The 20,851-nt window shown below is 40.0% G+C and overlaps 1 protein-coding gene across 1 annotated transcript in view; it reads left to right on the top strand.

Moving 5' to 3' along the window:
* The window catches only part of BANP (BTG3 associated nuclear protein), a gene marked incomplete at its 3' end in the record, with an annotated part of 68,856 nt that overhangs the window by 24,462 nt on the left and 23,543 nt on the right, over positions 1-20,851 (top strand). The window contains exon 6 of the mRNA XM_010155152.1: positions 9,973-10,212. Coding sequence (XP_010153454.1) covers positions 9,973-10,212 — 240 coding nt within the window. The remainder of the gene's footprint in view (positions 1-9,972; positions 10,213-20,851) is intronic.

Raw genomic sequence — 20,851 nt, 5'->3', positions numbered from 1 at the left:
TTTAAGATGCTTGTTTATGAGAGCATCCAGAGATACTGATTTTTATTTTGCAAGATTTTGTGATTTTTTTTTTCCCAGATTTCACCTTGGAATAATTAATGTCCTTACATGAGAGGATGGTAGTAGAAATAACAACACCTGATGTGTTCACTGGACTGTGGTTCTAGAAGTGGTGTTCATGGAGTAATCTTGCACAACTGAAGATGAAACCCACCAAGCATAGATTGTTCAGTATTGAATTACCAGTGTAAAATCAAATTAAAATTGGATAGAAAGTGTACTAGTAAGTGACTTACTCATTTTATTAATGTCTCATTTTTGGCATAGAAAATATCGAGTGTATCCTTATTCAGCCGACTAAGAAATAGTGTGTTTTCATTTCACTTGTAATTTTACCCCATGGATACTAATCGCTGTCAAAAGCGATTAATCTGTTGTGGTTTCGAATGCCTGTGTTAGAGTGTGTCTTTTCAGCTTGTTGCAGCCCAAGTGGATCTTCTGGGGGAATTAGAGAAGAGCAGTTGGTATGGGTGTGTAAACGGGAGTGTAAGTGTATAACCACGTTCTTTAGATACCAAGTTACTTCTCTACAAATGGGAGGATAATGTAATACTAAGAACAAAGCTCAAAACTCTGTTTTACCGAACTTCTCTTTTAAGAAGATATCTTCTTCCAGAAACACTGTTTGCAAGAATTAAGTGCCACTGATCCTCTCAGAGTTTAAATGAGGGAGGGACATCCACTTAAAACTGATTACCTTTGAATCTTTGGGTTCCTGGGATCTGGACTGGACCCTTTATTTAAATCCTAAGTCAAACTATAGACACTTTTTTTTTACGGTACCGGAAGAAGGTACTGCATGAAGAAGCCCAGGTGTGACCCACTACTGAACTCACATTTGAGTGGAAGTGAAAAAGCAGAAAGGTCTTGAAACAGCAAACATACAGCCTACCAAATAAAGCTGTGTCTGAGCTGCGCTATTCTGGTCATTTACACTGCTCAAGCAATGCTGAAATGCTAATTCTAAATGCGGTCTGTAAGGTCTAATTGACTTAATCGTCACCCATCTCCATTCTTCTTATTCTGATTTAGGAAAAAATCCCCTCCTTGTATTTTTAATACAATACATTAATGATGTTTAAAAAGGAATTGTCTTTAACGAAGAGTTGTTGTTTCAAGTCAGAGGTCTTTGTTGTATAATTACCTTAGTTATAACATTAGCTAAGAAGTTCTGATTTGGAAGAGCTTTTGGAGAGCTCCTCTGGCAGTTGTGAACCCGACCTTACCCACAGTGCAGTAACAAAATGAATCTCGAGTCTGGTTACCCTCTCTTTCTCTGTCTTTTAAAGCATCAGAACTACGTAGGTAGCTCTTGCATTGTGGGAGAGACGCAGCTAAGCGGTTTACATCAGGAGGCACACCTTTGTTTTCATGTAGATGGTTTCTTTCAGGCTTTTAGAAATTGGAAGTACTCCGCTGGAGTAAGAAACAAACATTTATCACTGAGAAGTGTTTAAAGTAAACGTCAACAGTTGATAGATGTGTTTTTGCTCTTTAAAATTCCAGTTAGTTTTGACATGAATGTGTGTTTTACTGTAGTTGTGGAGTACAGCAGATGCTCAGTTTCAACACAGTTGTGCTTTTTTTATCGTGAGCTTTTTAATTATGCTTTAAAATGCTAAGCAACTGATTAATGAAGAACATTTTTAAAACATCATCATTTTGGCCTTGCACCTACGTACATGTTATTTTTGTAATTAACTGTTGTAAATCTTCAGAAACTGTTACGAAACCCCTTGCTTGTCCATTTGTGCTTGTGGGGATTTAGTTGTTATGTGTGTTAAGGGGTTTATAACGCAGTGACTTTTGTCCGTCTGTTCTGCTGTGATTGGAATGGAGTTGAGACTTTTCTCAGGTGTATTGAAGCTGTGCAGAATTGTGTGACTTAAATGTCAGGGGCACCCTCCAGCTTTGCACAGTTCAGTGTGTTACGCAAAGCAAAGATGGCACAGGAAGAGGTTTCATTCATTTCACTGGTACAGTTTTAGATACTAAACGTGCTAATTTTTATTTGTTTTAATAGTTGCGTGGGAGTTTGTGTGACATGAAGTGATGGCACTACTCAATTTTCCTCTGCAGTTTTCAGATATTGTCCTACTTACACTTCCAGGGTGGTAATGGAAGGATAAGTTTAGACTCTTATTTTGGGGAGACTATTTTTCTGTACTTTCCAGAATTCTTGCACATTTATAGAGGTCTTTAGACTCTGAATTGGATTTCACCAACCTAAAATGCTACAGCTGATTTTTAGTATCCTTCTTGCACAGAACTTCATTTGCAAATCAATTTTTTAGGCCTTCATATCTCTGAAGATCCTGGTACTAGTGGATTACGTGGGGAGTAAGGCCTCTTGTATAGCCTCTGTTCAGGACAATTTTCATACTGAAATCACTGAATTCTTTTGGATTTTGTCTACCGCTGCAAAAAATAAGACTGTGAAGAACATTAGATCCACACGAGTTTTAAATTACACAAGTTTTAAACCTACGCTATTAAGTACCTATGTTGTTTTCTGACTTTTATGCATTCTCTCCTACTGGTATGTGCCTGTAATCCTGCTCAGGGTTGGTTTTCAGTTGACTGAGCTGTAACCTGGCAGCCATATGCACTTTCATGCTCACCACAAATCTGTTAGAAAATACTCTGATGTTCTCAAATATATTTGTCTGAACTTTTTAACTGAAGAGTTTTACCATTAGATGAAGAAATCACGTTGCAGTAGCTATGAACAGCTAAGTTTTGGTAAGAATGGTGAGCAGATTTTCCAATGATCAGTGCTTAAAAGCAACCTTTTATGTTCCTAACAGATAACGTCTGAGATGCAAATACCTCTCTTGTCCAGGTTCCAGTTACCTCCTGTCTTTTTTACTGCAAGGTCTTCTCTCTGGCCTTACGTGCAGAAAGCTATTACAAATATGATTTTCAAAACTCGTCATTTTAAGCCCATCTTTCCCTACTCCTTGGCACCGTTGTGTTGACATGAAGCTTAGTGATAGTCGGTGATCCCTACGTCTCCATGCCTGTTGTCACCTTCCTGCTTCTCTGACTTATTGTCTCCTGCCTTATTCTTGGATTGTAAAATTACTGGCTAAGGATGTTGTATTTGTTCTGTACTTACGTAGGTAGGTCCTTCTTCAATGCTTGATTCTGATTTAAGAGTGTTACACTCTTGGATTTATAGGAAACAGTCGAAGTGTGGCTGTTGCTTGCTTGTGATTTCTTATTTGCTGATAAACCTCTTGGAAAGTGTATAAAAGATGACACTTGGTTCATAAAGAGCTAAGACTTGAGCTTGCACTAAATAACAGTTTCAAAATTTTACATTCTTAAGTACTGTTTTACCAAGAAATATGTGAAAAACATCAGAAAGCAGAGAATAGATAATGTCCAAATATAATTACTAATTTTTAAAAAATAAATTAGTTTTGCTGCGATCAGGCCCTTTTGTGTTTCCTTTGAAGGTGTTGAATTTTATTTTGAAAAACCTTACAAGAACTTGCTCTTCAAAATGTCACGTTAGAATATTGGTAAAAACAGAATTTGGTTTTTTATGCACCTTATATATAGAAAAAACCCCATTAACTTATGCAGCTGCTTCAATTTAGCTCAGCAGAGCTCAAATGTTGAATACTTACTCCTCAACCCTAAGTTGTTTACAGGCACTGTGATTATACTTGCACACTTCTCCAGGAGAAGAAAGCATTATTTTGGTTAATACTAGATATTGCTTTCAGGATACAGAGGGCTTCAAGATGTAAGGAATGTTGCAATAACGCTGTTCTTCAGCATATTCTGTATTTGGTAACGTTAAAAACATTTAATCTGTGATTTACTCTACAAACAAGAGGAGCATCTGTTCCTGAAACATGAATGCATGTTATGTTATTCTTTTAAATCTGTCACAATAGAGTTACTGTCCTGTCTTTCAATATGGAAGGGAAGAAAGAGCAGGACCTCTCTCATCTTTGTGGTGTAAGAATGTCCTGTTCAGCATTACTGTGCTGCTTTAAAAGCAGATATTTTAAAAAATGCCTATGCTAAAGCCAAGACTTTGAAATCGCGAAGAAAGAAACACACTGTCCTTAGTATCTCCCAAGTATATGAAACGCTCTTCAACAGAGCTTCATGAAAGCTGTTTTGAAGTGATAAATAAAAAGGCAAGATCCCTTGGTTTAGGTTTTGGTTCAGTGAACTTTTACACTTGATACACTGACATAGGATGTTTGGCACCATATGTGATAGCTTTGTATCTGCTTCTTCTGCATTCCTTTCACTGCATTTTAAGACTACCAAAAATAATTAGAAGTTTAACGTGTATTTTGGGGAAGATAAGGGAAAACTGGTCTGCACAGTGTGTTAATTAAACGATGATTAATATTTTTCCAAACAAAACTGTTTAGTTACATATTGTCTCCTCAGCTATGCATCTGAAACAGTCCTTTTGCAATGGTAGTGTTAAATAGTGCTCAGAATTTGCTTTCCAAATGTGAATCCAAGCAGCTATTTGTACATGGCCCCAGCTTGTCTGTCCGTAGGATTTTCCAGTTCACTGTAAGATCAAATCTCGCATGTTATATGATCATGATGTGCAGCACTTCGCTTTTCCTGCCAAGCTCCTTATGGCCAGATACAGACAGCGAGAATGAACTTCTAAGGTACAAAAAGTTTGCTATTTAAAACAATATTATCTGGAGCTAATGGGAAGACACTGAGACTTCCGGAGCTTCAGTGACTTGTTAATGCCGGAGAGAACTATAGAAATTGAATTGTTTAGACTTTTTGGGTGTTGGGAGCAAACAAGTGAACAACGGTTTCTTCCAGATACCTGTCACAGTCATGTTTGGAATTAACAGTCTGGTCCACTGGGTGAAGTTAAACATACCAAAAAGGCAATAAACAAGAAAGTGGGGGAAAAAAACTAAATTAGAAATCTGACTTCCTGACATGAAACACATTAAGGGTTTAAAAAGGCCTATAAATCCATGGATTTTAATAATCTCAATTTTATCTTTTTTCTTAGCTGGCTGTTTTAAATTAGATGATTGCATAGTCCTCATTTTCTTATTCTGTTGAATCAACTCCCTGGCCTTCCGTGAGTCACAAAACAAGTCGATCCCCTTTCTTCCACGGATTTAACCATGTGCTAAACCCGATGCCTGCCTTTTAGCAAACGAGCGATCTTGCTGATGCCACGCTGAGACTTTCTGTGCACACGGTAGGGTTTGCTGAGCAGGTCTGCTTGGTACTGCACACCCACACGTGTTCTTCTGTGCTGTGTTGCCCGTTAGACAACCGAAGAAACCACGAGCGTCTCGTACAGTGATCCCCTCTTCCCCCCTTAGAGGCTTAGAAGTTAACTGGAATAAGTCTTTTGTGCCGTACAGAGATTACACCCGGGGCGTGAGATTCTTCTGGCTATCTTTTATATTCACGCAGAAATTGGACCTTTTTTTCCCTAGTTAGCTGAAAAACTCCCGTTCTGTGGTGAGGGTTTCTGATGTCCGTGGATGTGTGTGTTCTCCGCTTCCTTTTGCCAGAACTCCCAGCGTCTTAACTGCTTTTTGTGGTGGGAGGCGGTTTTGGTGAGTGAAGCTTTAAAGGTAGTTCTTTAACCTTCCTTTTAGCACAGGCTTTAAATCACATCGCTAGGTTTATAGGTTAGCTTATGGCCGCGTTGTCACTCTGTTCCTTATATTCAGTGAGTGTTAGCTAATATAGCCAGCGCTCTGTAGTCTGTCAGTTAATCGCTACCCGGTGAGCTCTTGCTGGGACAAAGGACTCAGGCTAATTGTCAGTTTGTTATAATGATGATGTTGAGTCTCTACCCGTCAGCCAAAAAATGATTTAATTTTTCTAGCAATGGGGGTTTATTTTTGTAGGTTGGGATTTGGGCTTTTTGGGTATTTTTCTAAGGTTAATTCATCTTTCTGCCTTTGTACTGCAGCTACTAGTAGTTTTTTTTTCTCTGGCGAATGCCAGATTTGCACCCAGCCTTGTTAGTATAATAAACATAACTACTCACAATAATGGAACATGTTAATTCAAGTGTTCATGTGGGCAGGTTTTGCCTTGTTTTAAGGGAGTGATTGACAGCAGCTAGCAAGAGGGGAGCCTAGCTTTGCTTCTCGTCTTACTGCTAATGCTCACGTGTCAGACTCGGGGACCATGTCCCGATGGGAAGATGTGAGTAACAGTGAAGTGTCTGTCATCTCCCTGGGCAGGAAAACACGTACATCGAGAGTGAATCTGAAAGCCATGGCAACTCTTGTCTGGTTTTTGTTCTCTTGACATAGGTTCTCTTGATACTAACCTTAAAGCTCGCTCGTCCTGTTTCCATAGAAATGCGTGTTTGTGCAGCAGCCCCAGCTGGCTCTTGTCTTCCCGTGTGTGCCTGCCGAAACGCCGGAATGGTCAGCTGTGTGGTGAGATAAAAGAAATGGACTTAATACAGTAAAAAAGATTTGAAAACAGCATTAAAAAGCAAACTAGTTCTGGATTCAGTAGAATGGAGATAAAGGCAAATTTTCTGATCTTTAAAAAACACTGAAGAGGAGCTAGAAATTAGTCTGTCAGTGAAATGAGCTTCTGAGTACGGAGAGGGAATCTGATAAAAGTGTCAGGACTTTTAACGCTGGAAATAGAAATGATCAAGAGCCACTTCTCCGACGATATCATACTGGTGTAGAGAAACACAGGGAAGTCCCTTTCCACATAGCACTCCACACTCTGCCATTGGGAAAATTAACGGGAGAAATGCACTTCAGGGCAAACCAGAAAGGGTGTGTGATTAACTGAATTACAGATGAATGTGTGCATTTATGCTTCATTATTTTTAAGCAAAGTGTGTTCTGTAACTGTGTTCTTCCTCCCCAGCCCTTTACATGTTGTCTGTGTTTTGGTAGCTTTCAAGGAATAGAAGCAGCTGTATATTGAGTCCTGACCCGGTATCTGGCTGTTGCAATGTGTGTCCTAAATAACCCGACTCATCTAGATTCTGTCTAGATATTACATCTAATGCCTGGTAATACATGTAAGGAACCATTTCAGTAAGCATAAAAGGACGTTTGAGTGCCAGGAGCTTCAAATGATGCAGCTTTAATCAATAGTGTTTATGTACTTAATTGTAGAGAGAGAACTTCCATCAAACTCGCAGTCTTTTCCTCTCTTTCCTTATTCAGCCCGCCTTCTCCTGTTCTACCCCACTTGTTCAGAGCAGTTCTTCCTCCCTCATAACTGGCACTGTACTTCCTCTCTTCACCAGTTTTTTTGTGTGCCAGTTTCATATTTGCTCTGAGCAAAGTGCCAGATGTGTTGGCAGGCCGGTAGGAATTATTTTTGTGTATGATAAGGAGTAGTTTAGCTTGCGTGCCCTCGAGTAGTTGCAGTGAGACGTAGAGTCACGTTTGAGTCATGCAAGTTCCACTTCATGCAAAATGATTATAAAGCAAATTCTGTGCAAGCTTTTAAAGCAGGAGGGAAATGCAAGAGAGAATTTGATGTGGGGCATGTGTTTGTAGGTCAGAATAACAAGATAGTGTCTTTTTTTCCAGGCTGTTAGCAATAAAAGAGCAGTTGAACATGGTAAAAACAGTATGTTCTAGACTCTGTGCCAGTAAGAAAAAAAGGATGTTATTTGCAAATTGGAAAAAAAAAAACCCAAAACCAAACTTTGGTTCCTCTAGGTTGATAGCATTTGTAAAACGGGACTGCAGGTGAAAGGTGTTCCATAAGTAGTAGTAACTAATAGTAATTCTGTGAACTGAGAAGGCAGTAAGATTTTGATAGGATATAGAACAATCTACTCAGGCTTCCTAGAATTTCTTTGAATAACTTACACATTTATTCAGAGATGTTTTTGCTTTGCCAGCTCTGCCCAAGTTTTTATAAACCAGTCAATTTATCTTTGGGAACGGACTGTTGTTTTCTCTGATAATGTTAACCAGACTTGTGGTGAGGCCAGACACAGTGGCATTCAAAACAAGCCATAATTAGTCTGAACCACCTTATTTTTCAGATGGCACCTGCACTGTAAGCAGAAAAGAACTAGTGTGCCCTATTACATAGCTCGTGGTAAGAAGTAAGGTTCAACTTAAATATACATTAAAAAAAATTGTGAGTGTATAAAAGCGTGTTCAGAATGGAGCATGAAGTTCTGACTTCAGCAAAAGAAAGTTTGAGGGCCTACCTGCTACGTACGTCAGCAATGAATATTAATCCTTATAAATTATTGTAGTTGATAATCTGATCTCTGAATGATATAACAGTATGGCATAATCTAACGTTTGCTTCATACTCTCATTTTTCAATGCAATAAACTTCCATCTGACACGTCGTATGACTCAGCCCAAAGGTCTTGTTCGAAAAGTGTGTTTTAGTGTTTGAGTTGCTTTTATGTTACATTTTATTGCATACTTTTGACCTGTAGTCTAGTAAAACACAGGCTGCTTAACCTGTGCCAGTGGTTGGAAATAAAGATGCTGCTTGCTCAGGGGTCCTGTTCAATGTGAAAAGGAGAGGCTCATCTGTCTGAACTTGGTCACCCGAGTTGTGGCAAGAAGGGTTATGGAAAACAGGAAATTCTGACTTTGAAACTCTACTTAAAGGCATTTCATGAAAGATAAATCATGTGATTGCATGACTTGATTCACATTTTTGCCATTCTCAAGGTGCGTGAAACAACAATGAAACACTCTAAAGCTCTGGTACAGAAGAGCTGAGCGACTCCTAAGTCGGGAAGCTTTGGTTTACTCCGCAGCGTTGAGCAAACATAGAAATCAAATCCAAATGGTTTGTGTCAGTGAACATTGAAATAGTCCTGGAACGTTGTTCTCTCCAGTTCCTGTTAGCATCGGTTAAGATTTGTACTGGAAGTCTTGTTTTTATCTGGAATAACAGTGTCCTCCTACGTCCTGTGTTGCATCCTCCACTTTAGTAGGGATTGGTCATCCTTATGAGCTCTCTTCTAGTTTCTGCTTTGTCTTCAATCCACTAACTTTTGGCATTGTCTGCAAAGATTAATTTCCAGTGAGGGTTTAGTATTCCTCTTAAAATGAACACTTTTTCCCACCAAACTGAGAGGTTGGAACAGAAATCAAAAAACTTCTTTATATATACAATGTGTGTATAGGCAAGAGAAGTTAGGGATAGCTCTGCTGCTAATGACCTTGTACCTGAATAGAAGGGAAGATGCACTTGGCAGATGATTAGCAACTGATTCGTTATCTTTATGCTGGGCCTGTTCCTTGTAAACTGTGGGTTTAGGAAATAATGTAGAGTCCTGGCAAGTGAATTTGAGGAAAGACCGAAATTTTGTTTGGGATCTCTGGCTACATTTTGAATGATTGTCATTGTTTGAAATACTCTTTTAAGTGACTAAATAAGTTACTGCTCGCTACTGATTATAATTTCTGAAATTTATAATCTTGGTTCGACTCATTTTAATCTGATGCTTTTGGGGAAAAACTTGGTTCAAATCTGTTAGTTTCTTGAAATTATCTGTACTTTGAGAACGTTATGGGGTTGCAGTAATCTTCATTTTTAGGGGATGACCAACTTGATGAATGAGAACAATGTGTATGTAGTGTGCTTTTTCAGCTGTTGACCTCCAACATGGGATGCTTCAAAAAGATATCTGAGAGCAACTCAGACATTTGGACTAATTGCATCAGTTCCTTGTGTAGGCCAGAACATTAGTGGCTTTGGGCCACCATTGGTGTGGATTTGAGAATAACTTTTTATCTGTAGCAAATCTTGAGACCATTAGTCATGCTGAATTTTAAAGAAGGTTATGGGGACTACAAAGAAAACTGGAAGAGCTCATGGTAACTTAGGAAATGTTGACTGTAACTTGAACCTGAGTGTTTCATTCTGTGCCACAATTACAATTTCCACAATCTCATTTATGTTTTTTAGAGGATTACCCCAATGGGACATGGCTCGGAGATGAAAATAACCCTGAGATGCGGGTCCGTTGCCCCATCACCCCTGCTGATATGCTGCACATCAGCACAAACTGCCGCACAGCTGAGAAGATGGCACTGACGCTGCTTGACTATCTCTTCCATCGGGAAATCCAAGCCATCTCCAACCTTTCAGGCCAAGGGAAGCATGGGAAGAAGCAACTTGATCCTCTCATGATTTATGGAATTCGCTGTGAGTATGATACTGTAACTTTTGAACTTACACTGTGCAGATAAGGCAGAAATTGTCTGCTGCTTGCAGTTAAACTACGATTTGTAAGAATGCGGTATGTGTCGTTGTTGCCAGACGGATGTTTTGTTAGCTTTTGTTTATGAAGGAATCCTAATGGGCTGGTTTAATTTAGTTTGTTGTGGGTGTTCCACCGGAAATTCCTTTATCTTGAAATCTGAATTCGGATTTCTTTGCAACCACCACCTGTGAGCGCACCAAGTGTAGTAAATCACAGAGAAATATTACTTAGATGATTGAACAAGTGATAAACCCAATTACACATTTAAATATTGTTGAACGGTTCAAAATGGTACGTTCTTCAATTTTAGTTTTTTACTTCCCGTTTACGTGTATTATTTCAAATGATTTGCTGACAGTGAGAGGGAAGAAATTTGCAGTCTCTGCTAAAGGAGAGATTAAGTATCATAAAGTCTGTTTATTCAGAACAGGACTGCATATGATGCTAATGTCCTTCTGTCGGCGCCAGGATGCGTGCGTCTTTTGGTTATTAAAGCTGTTATGCAGTAATGAACAGATACTACATAAATTGAAGATGCAATTTTTGTCAATTTAAAAGGAATTAAATGCATTCTGCATATAGGCTATAGCCGCCATAGCCACTAGTTTTAAGTGAAAAGAATCACGACATGGGCATCTTGCTCTGACACGGTGACTTGTAGCAGAGGTTTACTTGGTGAATACCTTGAGGACAGCCGAGGAGGTTCCTTGCGCTGTGGTGTAAATATTTTCCAGTAAGGGAGGTAGGTGAAGGCCTCTCAAACAGCCAAGCATCTGACACAAGTGTATAGCTCTTGTGCGATACCTCTGCTGTGCAGGTGTTAGTGTGGAATTGCAAGAATCTAAAAAATGACCAACTTCACTAAACGAACTGGAATTGAATATGCCAGCAGATCTCACTGTTAAAAGATGCTTTGTAGTCACATCTTATGTAGGTCACCAATGGATTAGTAGAGTGGGAATAATTTGTTAGTGTTTTGTATGCAATTGCTGATTTGAAATGCCAATTAAGGCTTAAGAATATAGCCAGAGAGAGCTTAATTTGAATGGTGTTTGAAGAATTTGATGTTTTGTTTTCATGCCTCTGTTAGGGCAATGTGTGTGATAGTTACACGAAGGAAAATGTGCAGAATATTTGATGTTGAGCCAGCTGTGCTTTCCTTGCACTGAGCTGAACTGAGGAAACTCAGTCCTGTTGACCTGCTTTTCTTTCTAGCAATTTGCTGGCTATCTTGGGGAAATTGATAGGCAAAACTAACCCATTCGGTTTGCTGCATTGGGCCAATTTTTGTCTCATTACTTAGCTGAAGCAGAAAACTTCAAACTTCTACTGCAAATATATTAAATATGTATTCTTAAGGGAGATTATGATGAAATGTTGATTTCCAAAACCTTTTTAACTATTGATCACATCAGTGTAAATGACCGCATTCCATTGTGTTTTTAAAACATAGATTTGTGTTGACAATAGCTTTTAGAAACAAGAAGTGATTCTTGCTCCCGTGCCGAAGCAAGTCATCAGCAACCCTTTTCCCCATCCCTTAAACCTGTGAGCACGAATGAAGTGAGAGAGTTTGTAACTGGTGTGGGAAGAAGAGGTTTTAGAAAATGGGAGTATGGGAAAGGAATGTGCTCACGTGACTGAGTGCTCAGGCTAGGGATTATGTCACTTATACGAGGTGTTCTGACCATGAAGAAATTGGATTATAGAAGTGATCCCTGCAGTTGGAAAAGGTCTGCAATGGCAGAAGTAACAGCAGTGGGACATCAGCAGCAGCATTCAGAGTGATGGGCATGGAAACCACTGTCTGTCTTTCATGTCATAAGCATGGTTGGGAAAGTTTGGGATCCGGGTATCTGAAACATACCTTTATTTCTTCATCACATTGACTAGTGTGTTACGTGAACCAGTCCGTAACACGCTGGGGATTGTGTATGCCTTCTGGAAAACATATGCCCCTGTGCTGGTTTTAGCTGGGACAGAGTTAATTGTCACAGTAGCTAACAGTGGAGGGGATGTTTTGGATTTGTGCTGAGAAGAGTATTTATAGCACTGGTGTTTTGAGTTGTTGCTAAGGAGAATTTGTACCAGGTCAAGGACTTCTTCATTTTCTAATATTGCCCCTGCATTCCCACCTTCTTCACTCTGAGCAGTAGGGAGGGGACACTGTCCGGACAGCTGACCCAAACTGACCAAAGGGGTATATCATTCCATAAAGCATCATGCTCAGTATATAAGTTGGGATGGGACGTGTTGGTTGGTCAGTTTTCTCATTCGTGCTCTCGCTTGTGGGGGTTTTCTCTGACGCTGGTGTGATCTCCCTTGGGCATTTGGGCTCTGGCTCTTGACTGCTCGGGGCCTGGCTGGGCATTGGTTGGTGGGTCAGGAGCGGTTGTGTAATTTGTTTAATTTTCAGTTATTTTCATTCCATATTAGTAGTAGTAGTGGTAGTGTTATTTAGAAGTAACTACGTTGGCCCAGGAATGATGCTTTCATGCAATAACCTTCTATGTCATCACTGTGAATAATTAAGTTGAAATGAAATTTGATTTTGGTAGCCTGTTTATGAATTTGCTGTGATGTGGGTGAGCACATGGATAACTCATGACGTCGGAGGATGAGACTCTGGCCGTGTTCAGTTCGGTGTCTGAACTCTGAGTTCAGCTGTGGCACAGTTGCATCCCTAATTTTTGTCAGAGGTCCTGGAAGAGCCCCATCATGCCATATCCACTTTGCTTTACCAGTTCACAGACCATCTGTTTTTTATTGGTGAAGTGTTGTTCCATAAAATCTCGCAAAACCTGAGTGCAGCGCTGGCACGGGAACTAAATGAGGTTGTTGTCCTGATGATGTGGTTTGCTTCTGCTCTGAGCAGTAACACTCTGCTGAATGCGTTGTAAACCTAAATAAAAAATCTAATGCCATCTGCCTTGCATTTGCCAGTCATAGCTAGAAAAGCTCAAGCTAATAGAAAGGATTTTACTTTGCCTTTTCCTTCAAGTTACTTAAAGTTTATCAGTGGAAATATTTTTCCTTTTTCCTAGAAGAAAAAGGAAACACCAACCAAATCTGTATTTAATAGACTGTTTTGTATAATATGCAGAAGCTATAGAAAAGGAAGCGATGTATGGTTATTAAAAATTCTTGATACACTGCATAAGGTTTACCACAAGAGAGATCAAAGTTTATCTTTGGAAGTATAAACTTTCACTTGTGGTATAAATTTGGTTGTGGGGTGGCAGTAGTATTGGAGAGAGTTTTGGGGCAAGAAACCAACATGACTTAAATACGCTGTATGCCATTAAGTATCTCATTACTTCAGCCTCACTTAAAAACATAGATATTTTGTGGTGAAATATGATATAAGAACATCCACAGTTGTAATTTTTTTGTGTAACAGAATATAGGTTTTAAAATATTTTGAGATTTTATAGAAGTCTCCAGAAATGAGTTTGTAAAAACAGATTTCTAAATTCAGAATTTTGCATTTATAAGAAACTTGATAGCGCAGTGTGCCGCCTTGGAAGAAATTGAGAGAGGATTTCTGGAGTTCATTAAAAAAAAAAAAATCTATCAATAGTTCTTACTCTTTAAAATAATCTAATGAAATGGAAACAAAATTACATTAATTATTTCCTCTGTGTGTAGCTTTGTTAGTGTGTCATTTCTGTGAAAGCCTCTTGCCTCTGCACATGTGATTTTGCGGACTCTCAGCACTCATTTTTGAACATATTTGTCAGTTTTAGGTAATTATGACAAGAGGACAGAAGATCAGTACCTACAGATTAAATGCAGAACCGAGCGGTTGGGTGGAGGGATGAGATACGAATCCACTAATTGCATTAGGGGGATCTTGTGCCCTTAGTTCAGTTGTATTTTTGGACACCAGAAATCCTCTTGCTGCTCCATGCAGTGTGTGTTGCTCAGGGAACTAATTATGCCCATTGAAATAACTCTCACATTAGGGACATGATGGTTTAAAAATCCCACCCAAACAGCACGCAGAAACAAAAAAATAAGGGGAAAAAAACCCACCCACTGCCAAAAAAAGCCAGTACTGGGAGAGGAGAGGCACCACTGGGAGAGGTGTTTGAGTAGTGTTGTATCCAGCTTAGTTACTACTCCTGTTGGATTTTCCTCTCTGCTTCCAAGGCTGCTTTGTAGGGTGAATTTTTGCTGATTTCCATTCATGAGTTAACGTTTATTTAATCCAGAGTGCATCCCTGTCACTTAAGCAACAGGGAAGGAAGTGTTGTGTGATAATACCTTAAAGTAAAGTCCGATTTATACGTGATGCATATTCTGCTTCAAACGGTACATTTCCCATTAAAAACGTGGAATAGAAGGCAGTTGGTAATTGAAGCTCGGTGTTTGTATTGTGTCTGAGTATTGCTTCCATTAGAGATGGGACCACCTTTCTACGGTACTAGTTGAAAGAGATGTTAGCACACTCTGATAGAAGCGCGAAGCGTAGCTTTATCCTCTTCAGAGGCCTGTCCAAACAGAATTAAGCACTACACTGCTTTACAAAACTCATCGCCGCAGTCCTGCCGGAGAAGCAGACCACCCGCATCTGGGTAATAGGAAACACATTTGACTCCTGCTTGAGTGTGTAACGCGTGTCGGCTCGAGCTGTGTGTGAGTGTGTGTGTATATATATTCATGCACATAACCCAAACACGGTGCAGGTTGGGTCGGTTTAAGCAACTTGTAACTTGTCATGTGAAATCCGCGGCTCGCGGTAGGGCGCTACTGTTTCAGCTTCTCATTTGCTTTTAATGAGGATTTTGATTTTCATAGCAGTGCAGGATAAACATCAAATACTCCACGCTTCTGTCTGTCTTCAGCACTACCGTGCTTTTAAATACTGGAGGTAGGGTGGTAAGTTGCTTCTCTTGGAACTGTTAGCTCTGAAGTTTCTCGCAGTGGATCTGGTTTATGAGATACTGCAGGCTGTTGCTGTTATATAGAATGTTTTATATAAATAAACACTACACTTACTCTAAGTGTACACTATAAATACAGCACTATTTCTCCTCTTTTTCACTTCTCCACTTTGACCTCCCCTCCCCCCTTTTTATTGGTGTATTTTTATATTCTTAATCTTTGTATACTTCTGTTGCACGCTCTCTGTGCCTTTCCTTTCATTTCCTGTTTATAATTCTGGGCTTCATGTGTCTTGTTGCTGAATATCTTACTAGTCACCAACTGTCAGAATGTATGGTATGTCTACGGTGGTTTAAAACAGCATTACACCTAGGTGCAGCAGAGATCGCTGCAAGTCTTGGTTAGCAGCAATTGTAGAATCCAGATCTTGAATTCCACCAGGAGACTGTTGGAGAAGGTAAAGAAAATTAAGACTTTTTCAAATTGGCATTTTGTCACCTCTTTAATATTTCATCAGCACTAGAAATGGATGAATTTCTGTAACTTGGATTTTTGTGACTGTATTGCTAATTCTTGTTTCAATCCATCCCCTTGACAGACCCAGCTGCCTTGGGGATCAGTCATACTCTGGGTACCCTGGAGGTTTGGGAGGAAGAGGAATGGGTTAGTGGCAGTGCTCAAACTAGTAGTTTAAGAGGAATGGGTTAGTGGCAGTGCTTAAGCTAGTAATTGGTTGAGGAGCTCTGTTTTCTGTTTAACCTGTGTTTGTGTTTCCTCATTATACAGGGCATTAACTAATCTTCCAAGCTATAGTAGTCTGAAAAGGAGTTGTGTGGTTGAGGAGCTCTGTTTTCTGTTTAACCTATGTTTGTGTTTCCTCATTATACAGCGCATTAACTGATCTTCCAAGCTATAGTAGTCTGCATCCTCACGGATGAGCTAATCTTGTGGTCCCTGGAAATGCTTTCTGCCAACATTTTCTTCTCCTAGTAATCAATACCGTAGGTCTTTGGAAACAAAAACTCATTCAGCCTGTTCCTCTGAGGGCTGCGGTGTTATCAGATGCTGTGGTGCATTTCTCCTCAACCACCAGGTCATGGCCTAGAGGTAGGACAAGCTTCCTTTCACAGCTTGAAAGTATGAGCAGGCAAGAATTTGCCCAATTCTGTAGCATCATGCCTGCGGCAGGTAGGGGAGTTGAAGCAGGTTCTCCTGAGCCGTGTGCTAGTCAAAACCTCTACTCTGGATTGAGGGCCTCCTCTGTCTGACGGTGCCAGAAAAGCGGCACCGTGGTTCGTTCTGAAGTCCCTGAGGGGTAACTGCTGTTAGGGGCAGAACTTGGGAAGAGAGGAGGGTGAGTTTGCAGAGGTGTTGAACTATCTCATGCCCAAGGAGAGAGAGAGAAGCCAAGCCTAAGAGTTCAGCACATCTTTAAAAGCGACAGAAAGCATTTCTGTTGTCCTTTTCTCATATCCAGAAAGCATTAATTTTTTTTTGTACAGCACTCTTGGGAAGAGCCTTGTGATGCAGCAGTGCTGCTTTTTTTCAAACGTGTTGTCTTCCTCAGAGCTGCAAAAGTCTGGCTTCACTTCCAAATAGCTGCTGCTTTGTGAATCAATTAAATGCTGCCACATGGAGGGAAGTGATAACCTCTTTTGAGGCTAGGCAAGAAGATAATATGAGAACCCATTGAGTTTATCTCGGCACCGCAGTTCTCATAAATGGCATCAATGCTGGCACTTGCCTAGTGACTTTATGTAAGCGCTGTAATTTAATGCTGGCTGTTGTTTTCTTCTTTCCTGGGCACTTATGTTTATTTCAATTACTTTCCTGGCCAGTTACTGTTTAATAAACTGAAATAAAAGCAGCAATTTTGGGAAATAAAATAAATTGTTGGCAGCATGTTTTCTCTCTCCTTCTCACACTTCTCTTGTTCTTGCATTATACAAGCGGTGAATTTAATTTTCCGTTCTTGAACGTAAGCAGCTGCTTAGCCTGTCAGTCGCAACTGTGACTGCACGTAACTTGATTGTGCATGATGTGCTGTCAAGCATTTGTGACTTGGTAGGCTCTACAGAAAGAAGAAAACGGATGCATTAGGTCACTTGGACCATCTCTTTCCAGCGATGCACAGTTGTTCCGTCCTGTCAGTGCTTTTCCTTGTTGGCCAGGCTTATTTAAAATACGTGCTGAAGTGTGCTGGTCCTCGCTTCTTGAGAGGCAGCAAAAAACGTCGGGATAAGTCTGTGAGCATAAGAGCAGTTTTCTCAGCGACTTTGAATGTTGCTTCAGGAGTGTGTAACGAAACCAGGAGCAAGTTGTGTAAGTTGTAAGATGGATGAGCTTGTCGGGGAAGTCACTGCTACAAATGTGGTAACTTAGTTGAACGAGTGCTGGTATTTTCTAATGAAAATCAAGGGACTCTCCTTACACATTGGGGTATTAACAAGCCACAGACCGTGATGTTAGCCAGAAGTTTGTGTTGAGTGTAATATCCAAGGTTCATCTTCATCAATACTGCAGACCCATCTGCACTACGAAGTTACAAGTGAAATAGAGGAGAGATTGTGTCAGATTGAACTAATCACAGTTTTCTTTGGACTCATCCCTCCACACATGGAACTCCTCCAGTGTTTTGACTGTCTGCGGGGTAGTTACTACAGTGTGCAGCAGTGGTGTCCCTTTGGGGCCTAATGCAGAAGGGTGCAGAGCATGCTTTACCCTCACCATCTGTAGAGGAGGCTGCTGGTTACCCCGTATTGCTTGGGCTCAGTCCCTGCACAGCTGAAGTATCCTACTGAATCTACAATTGACTCTAGGCAAGAAATATTTCCTTTACTATGGAAGGCCTGTAAATGACAAAATTGAGCTTTTATGGTGTGGTTTTAGAAGAAATGAAGGGCCTAACAGTATTTGATCCCTGACATTTTGAGAGGAAAAGCAGCTCAGCCACCAAATGTGGATTGATCGGCACAAAAAGAGTGTACATTCGTCTGGAAAACGCATTGCCGCGTGTGAGGAGAGCTGTGATTTCACAAAGTCTTGTAAACGGGATTCCAGAAAGTTGCATAGCTTTCCCTTTCCTGGCTTTGAACTTTTTCTCCACTTCACAAGGGTTAAAAAGTGAAGTGAGGAGATGCCTCAAGCGGGACTGCAAGTAAAATGTAAATAAATTCCCGCAGCGTTCAGGTTTCTGTCGTGCCAGTCCTTTCCAAACCCACAAGCTCCTTCGGAAGGGGAGAAATTTTCGTTGTTGATTCATAAGTGAGTTTTTCTTGGCGGCACGTGTGCCGGCGTTTGCCATCCAGATGGGCTCCCGAGGCACTGCGGTGAGGGCTTATGTAACGGGATGTCTTGGGAAGGGGGTGGTTAAAGCAACAACCCTCCTTTTTCCGTCCGTTCTGTCAGATCACGTTGTGCTGCCGGGTAAAAGGCAAACAGCTGCTTAATCCACTTCTCTGTAAAATTGCAGCTATCAAAAATGACCTGATGTGTGGTTATTGGCAGCGGCTCCTTAAAATCAGGAGTGTTTATTTCGATCAAGTGTTATTGCTTCAATTCAGGTGATTCTATTTGTTTTGAGCATCGGACTTTGATTTCAAACAGTAAGTTGATCCTCTGGCACTAAACACATCATATACTTGTAGGTATGTTCCGCTCCAAAACAGAATGACGTCCGATAACCCTGGTGGGATTGTTTCTCCCAGTGAGTAAAAGAACTAGCAAGATCCGTGCTTGCTGACTGTGCTCATAAAGGAATGCTCTGACATTTCCAGTGTGTGAAACGAAAAGGGAAATTCAACCGAAAACTTAAAAGTCTGGTATCCCTTAAGTGCATTTTTATTATGCAAAAAAGGTGACAGTTATGAGCGCATTAGTGTGTTATGTGGAAGGAGATGGTTAGTGGCTGGGTTAAGTCAAACAAGCGTTGGAAGTCTTTGCGTCCTAATCTTCGTGAAAAGCCGTTTGAGATGAGAATGCTTGTGCAGTCTGTATGGAATGCTGCCGCTGCAAGTTTTAGCTGTACAGCTATGGCTGTATCAAGTATGCAATTTTGCTTTCATATTGAGACCCAAATGTTGCATGAACATATATATATATATATATGGAGGAAATGAAATGTAGATCTTTTTTCAAGTTATCTGGTTTTATTTGCTGTGTCTTCTTGGATTTTTGCAACATGTTTTTTAGAGCAAGCAATGTGTGCCCTTTTAAAAATATGGAAAAAAAGAAAATAGAAGCAAACTTGCCATTCATCTAGCATCATCTTAGTGGAGTCTGTGTCTTCTTGGATTTTTGCAACATGTTTTTTAGAGCAAGCAATGTGTGCCCTTTTAAAAATGTGGAAAAAAAAATAGAAGCAAACTTGTCATTTATCTAGCATCATCGTAGTGGAGTACCCTTCATGTAATTTGTGAATTCAGGCAAGTATGTGGTAGGCGACGTGAATACTTCTATTTCAGATTATAAAACCTGTTTTGGCCTAGAATTATTTTCTTGTGGTGTTGATTCATTTAATGAGTTAGACACATCATCTTTTTGATAATTATACCCTGGTTATTAAACAGTTACATTTATGCAGCTGTTGATGTTCTGTCACCATCAGAGAAAAAGTGATCAGTGGATCCCTTCGGGAATGCCTTAGGGGCCACCACTGTGAGACACCACCTGGAATGCGCTTCAACCCAACTGTGCAACCAGGGACATCAAAAGTATCTTAGCCCTGTGTTTGCTCCCATTTCCCAGCGTATCTCTTGTTCTGCAGTTCTGCTAACCTCTTGTAGCACTTGGCGTGCACTGCAAGGGAGTTGGAGATTGAGCAAACGTACACATGCACGGATAAAAAAAGCTGTCGTTTCTTGCCAGAATGGTAAATTTGCAGCTCCAGCAGGTGGCATTATCCGCACGCTTATGGCTGCCTCGCCACATAAAATGGGTTCTGCTGTTGGTAACAGAGATAAAAATAGACTGCCTGGTTTTCCAGAAAGGTGGTAAGGTGTGTCTGGATGTAGGAGCGCTTCTGTTTTGATAGAGCATATGTTGGTGGAATTTGGACGTTCTGAGTGCCAGCGATTTTATTTTTCATTTGGAACTTTTGGTAGGCTCCTGTGGCCCTGCATGGGTCTTGTTCACCTGTAGGACAAGGGCATTTAAAATAATCTTTAATTTGATGTCTCCTCTGGTTCTGTAATTTGTTAAAAATGAAATAAGTAAATGTTCTAAATAAATATTAATAAAACATTCTGAAAAATGAACTTCTAATAAAATATAATTACATGTTAAATAATAATCAAATTAAATCATTCAAATTAAATTCAAGTTAAATTAAGTGATTCAAAGTCAGTTATAAATTCTTTTGAGGAATGGTACATTGCCAGAATGAAATCTGAGCCGGATCTGCACGTAAGCATCAAGAAGGCACTTTTCTCGTGTAGCATTTGGTTTCAAAATACCTTAAATCTTTTCAAATACAAGACATTCTATCTGTGTTCAAATTAAATCATTCAAATTAAATTCAAGTTAAATTAAGTGATTCAAAGTCAGTTATAAATTCTTTTGAGGAATGGTACATTGCCAGAATGAAATCTGAGCCGGATCTGCACGTAAGCATCAAGAAGGCACTTTTCTCGTGTAGCATTTGGTTTCAAAATACCTTAAATCTTTTCAAATACAAGACATTCTATCTGTGTTTTA

The sequence above is a fragment of the Eurypyga helias genome, unplaced genomic scaffold (genome assembly GCF_000690775.1).
Source record: "Eurypyga helias isolate BGI_N326 unplaced genomic scaffold, ASM69077v1 scaffold617, whole genome shotgun sequence".
Classification (NCBI taxonomy): Eukaryota; Metazoa; Chordata; class Aves; order Eurypygiformes; family Eurypygidae; genus Eurypyga; species Eurypyga helias.
Note: the sequence above shows the minus strand (reverse complement) of the source record. Positions and strands in the feature narration are given on the sequence as shown.